This window comes from Eurypyga helias, unplaced genomic scaffold, assembly GCF_000690775.1.
Source record: "Eurypyga helias isolate BGI_N326 unplaced genomic scaffold, ASM69077v1 scaffold8097, whole genome shotgun sequence".
NCBI classification, from domain to species: domain Eukaryota; kingdom Metazoa; phylum Chordata; class Aves; order Eurypygiformes; family Eurypygidae; genus Eurypyga; species Eurypyga helias.
The window spans coordinates 1-3,498 of record NW_010261042.1 but is presented as its reverse complement, the minus strand read 5'-3'; the positions used below and the strand labels follow the sequence as shown (position 1 = coordinate 3,498).

Below are 3,498 nucleotides of genomic sequence, written 5' to 3'. Positions count from 1 at the left end.
CCCCCCCCCATGGGGCATTCACACGCCGTAGGGTTGAGACCCCCAAACTCCAGCCCGGGCAGCAACGGCGCCAGAAGAAGCCCCCTGAACAACCCGTTGGCCAGAAACTCCCACTCTGCCAATCCCTCCTCGTTAGGCCTTGTTACCCACCTTCACTCCCAAAAACTCCCCATCCAAGGGCTGGGCTGAGGGATACCCAAAAAAACACGGCAAATGGATATGGGAATGAATTGGTAGAAGTGAGGAGCTTAAGGAGAGCAGGACAAGAACCACAACCCCTGTCCGGGGCACAGCGTGCTCCAAGGAGAGTTTGGTAACAGTTACCAAATTCTCCGTATCTTAACGCAAACATTAAGGAGAGCAGGACAAGAACCACAGCCATTGTCCGGGGAACGGTGTGCTCCGAGGAGAGTTTGGTAACAGTTACCAAGTTCTCCGTATCTTAACGCAAACGCTTCCTTGAATCCCTCATGGAAACGCAGGGTGGAAACCAACTCCCTGCCACGTTAACATCCAACATCTGAAAGCTGCCGGGTATGATCCGAGCAGGAATTAACACCGATACTGCCGATGAGAGCCGACTGTTGGAGCTTAAACAGGATGGAAACACAGCAGCTTGTGTCAAAGAGGGGGGAAAACGGTCTCAAACTCACCTTCCAAAAGCGTTAAATAAGGCAACAATTTCTTGTCTGCTCAGCTGGAACCCGTAGGAGGGGCCGCTCTCGGGTATCTTTTCTATCAGGCTTTCCGAGAAGAGGATCTTCAGCGCCGTGCCCAAGCCCTGCGTCTGACAAACGAGGTCATTTAACAACGGGGAGACATGCAGGGCCTGACTCGAGGTTAACCTTCCTTCCCTTCCAGCTTCCCAAGGATCCTGTCGACATCCCAACAGAGCAAGGCCGGGATGTCCCCTCAGGCAGCTCGGGGAGGGGAGCAGAGCCCGCCCGCGGTACTGATTCTGCGTTACCATGACAGCGGAGCCACCCCGAACCCCGGGTTTTACACCCTCTCGGGGAGCAGCCTGGGTTAACCCAGTTTTCAGCCACGGAGGAAACAGGCAGCTCCTGCCAGGCCCAGCAAGCTGGAATCAGCATCCCGCTTCCCACCAACTGCACCAGGGCGGGACTCGAGCAGCCCTGACCCGGATGTAGGAGCCGAGCGGTAACCACAGCCCGCGTCCGCACACCCGCGGCCCAGCCGACACGGCGCTTCCGCACGCTCCCCCCGCCCCGGCTGCTGCCGAGGCTTACCTGCAGCTTCCCCCACAGCCGACACTTGAAGCAGCCAACACAGTCCATGATCTTGGAAATATTCTTGAAGTGCAGCCTGAATTCCTCCTGGGGGAGAAAAATCCTCAGGTTGATGGTGGTTATGCAATAATTGGGATTCGTACATGGATGATCCAAACCAGTGATGTATTCATCCCTGGCTGCGGCTTGGAGCAACCTGGTCTAGTGGAAGGTGTCCCTGCCCATGGCAGGGGGGTTGGAACTGGATGATCTTTAAGGTCCCTTCCAACCCAAACCATTCTGTGATTCTGTGATTCATCCTGGACTCTGGGATAAATTCATTGGGACAGAGTTAGGGAAACACTTCCCGAAGCGCAGGGTCCTCCACAGCAACTCGCCACCCCCCCTTAAGGCACACCCTACGCTCTGTAGTTACCCACAAGTATCCAAACCCTTTGGAAAGCAAAATGAATTGGAAATAGCCCAGGACCTGGAGTGTTCCGGAGTGCCCAATCTGGCATTATCCCAGACACGTGCCTGAAAATACCCTTTTAGGCAGCGAGTGCCCCAAAGCGAAGGGCAGGCCAGTTACCTTCAGTTTAGCAGCTTCCTTTTTATTCCCTGTGAAGAGCGAGTTCTCATCGAAATGCAGTGGGAAGGACCTGAAACAGAAGGAAACGGGGTTTAGCTGTGCACGGCTGGCTGAAGTCGGGAAGTATCCGGTTAGGCACGCAAGCAAAGCCAAGAGGGATTTGCCTCTGGACATTGGGAGGTGGATTTGAAGTCAAGCTGTTGGTTTCTTGGAGGCTTTGAGCTTCTGTCCCGTGGGCTTTGCGTTCCAGCTTGATCTCACCCGGGGGACACGGTCACCAATCGCAGCCAGCTTTCCACCAGACTCAGGCACTGAAGGCACGGGAGTCTCCCAAGATACATTCAAACAGAATCCCGGAATGGTTTGGGTTAGAAGGGACCTTAAAGCCCATCCAGTTCCCACCCCCTGCCAAGGGCAGGGACCCCTTCCACTAGACCAGGTTGCTCCAAGCCTCATCCAGCCTGGCCTTGGACACTTCCAGGGATGGGGCATCCACAGCTTCTCTGGGCAACCTGCCCCAGTGCCTCCCCGCCCTCTCCGGGAAGAATTTCTTCCTGATATCCAATCTAAACCTCCCCATTTTCCGTTTAAACCTGTTACCCCTTGTCCTGTCACTCCCTGCCCTTGGAAAAAGTCCCCCCCAGCTTCCTTGTAGCCCCCCCAGGCACTGGAAGGGGCTCTAAGGTCTCCCCAGAGAGAGACCAGAAGCCCAGAGGTCTTCCCTTCTCCAGGCTGAACCCCCCAACTCCCCCAGCCTGTCCCCATGGCAGAGGGGCTCCAGCCCTCAGAGCATCTCCGTGGCCTCCTCTGGACTCGCTCCAACAGCTCTGTGTCCTTCTGCTGTTGGGGGCCCAGAGCTGGAGGCAGAACTGCAGGGGGGTCTCCCCAGAGCACAGCAGAGGGGGAAAATCCCCTCCCTCGCCCTAACATCATCGTTAGGAAGAGACATTTCTGTCATGTTCTGGTATCTCCATTCTAAACTCTAACAGCCCAAAGCTCTGTTACCAGCACCTTTAGGATTTTTTCTTCCACTTGTCAAAAACACGGAGCCGGCACTGGGAACCCACAGACGAGTCAAGCACGAGGCCAGTTTCAGCTGACGCAGAGGCCGTTAGGAAATTCCATTCGCCTAAATCCAACAGGCAGCCCAGACTATCAAACCGTGGGCTTAATTACCCCGATTTGCGTTTTGAGTTCAGCTACCGACGCGCCCCCAGCGGCATTTCCCTACGGCACACCGTCCCACCACAGCAACCCGCCCCGGAAGCGAAAGGTTAAGCGCACTCCGAGGCGTCAGGGTGGAGAGCGCCCTTTTCCCCAGGTACCAGTGTAATTACTTGGCCAGATGGAGAATATCCAACAGGAGGGTTTTCGCTTCTGTGTCCCGACTTTTATCCCCCGTGTAGAGCTGGAAGCCCGGGCGCTCAAAGAATGGGAGCACTTTGGAAAGGGCCCGCAGCTCTATCAGGTAGAGAAAATACAGGTTCTTGAGTCTTCTGGGACCTTCTCCTCCGGTGAGGACTTCATCAAACCTCTGCTGGAACTCTGTAACGTTGGGGCCCCACTTCTTCTCCGACCACGTATCTGGGAGAGCAAAAACACAACCCAAAACAATGACGTGAGGCGGGTGGGTGTAGCTGTGCTTCAGCTCACGGGGCAACCCCAGCACAAGGACAG

General features: G+C 55.6%; 1 protein-coding gene across 1 annotated transcript in view; it reads right to left on the bottom strand.

The window, feature by feature from the left end:
* The window catches only part of ERO1L (ERO1-like (S. cerevisiae)), a gene marked incomplete at both ends in the record, with an annotated part of 3,989 nt that extends 584 nt beyond the window's left edge, over window positions 1-3,405 (bottom strand). The window contains 4 exons of the mRNA XM_010155219.1: window positions 654-787; window positions 1,251-1,337; window positions 1,822-1,891; window positions 3,159-3,405. Of these exons, the coding sequence (XP_010153521.1) occupies window positions 654-787; window positions 1,251-1,337; window positions 1,822-1,891; window positions 3,159-3,405 (538 nt within the window). The remainder of the gene's footprint in view (window positions 1-653; window positions 788-1,250; window positions 1,338-1,821; window positions 1,892-3,158) is intronic.
* Window positions 3,406-3,498: the final 93 nt, after the last annotated feature.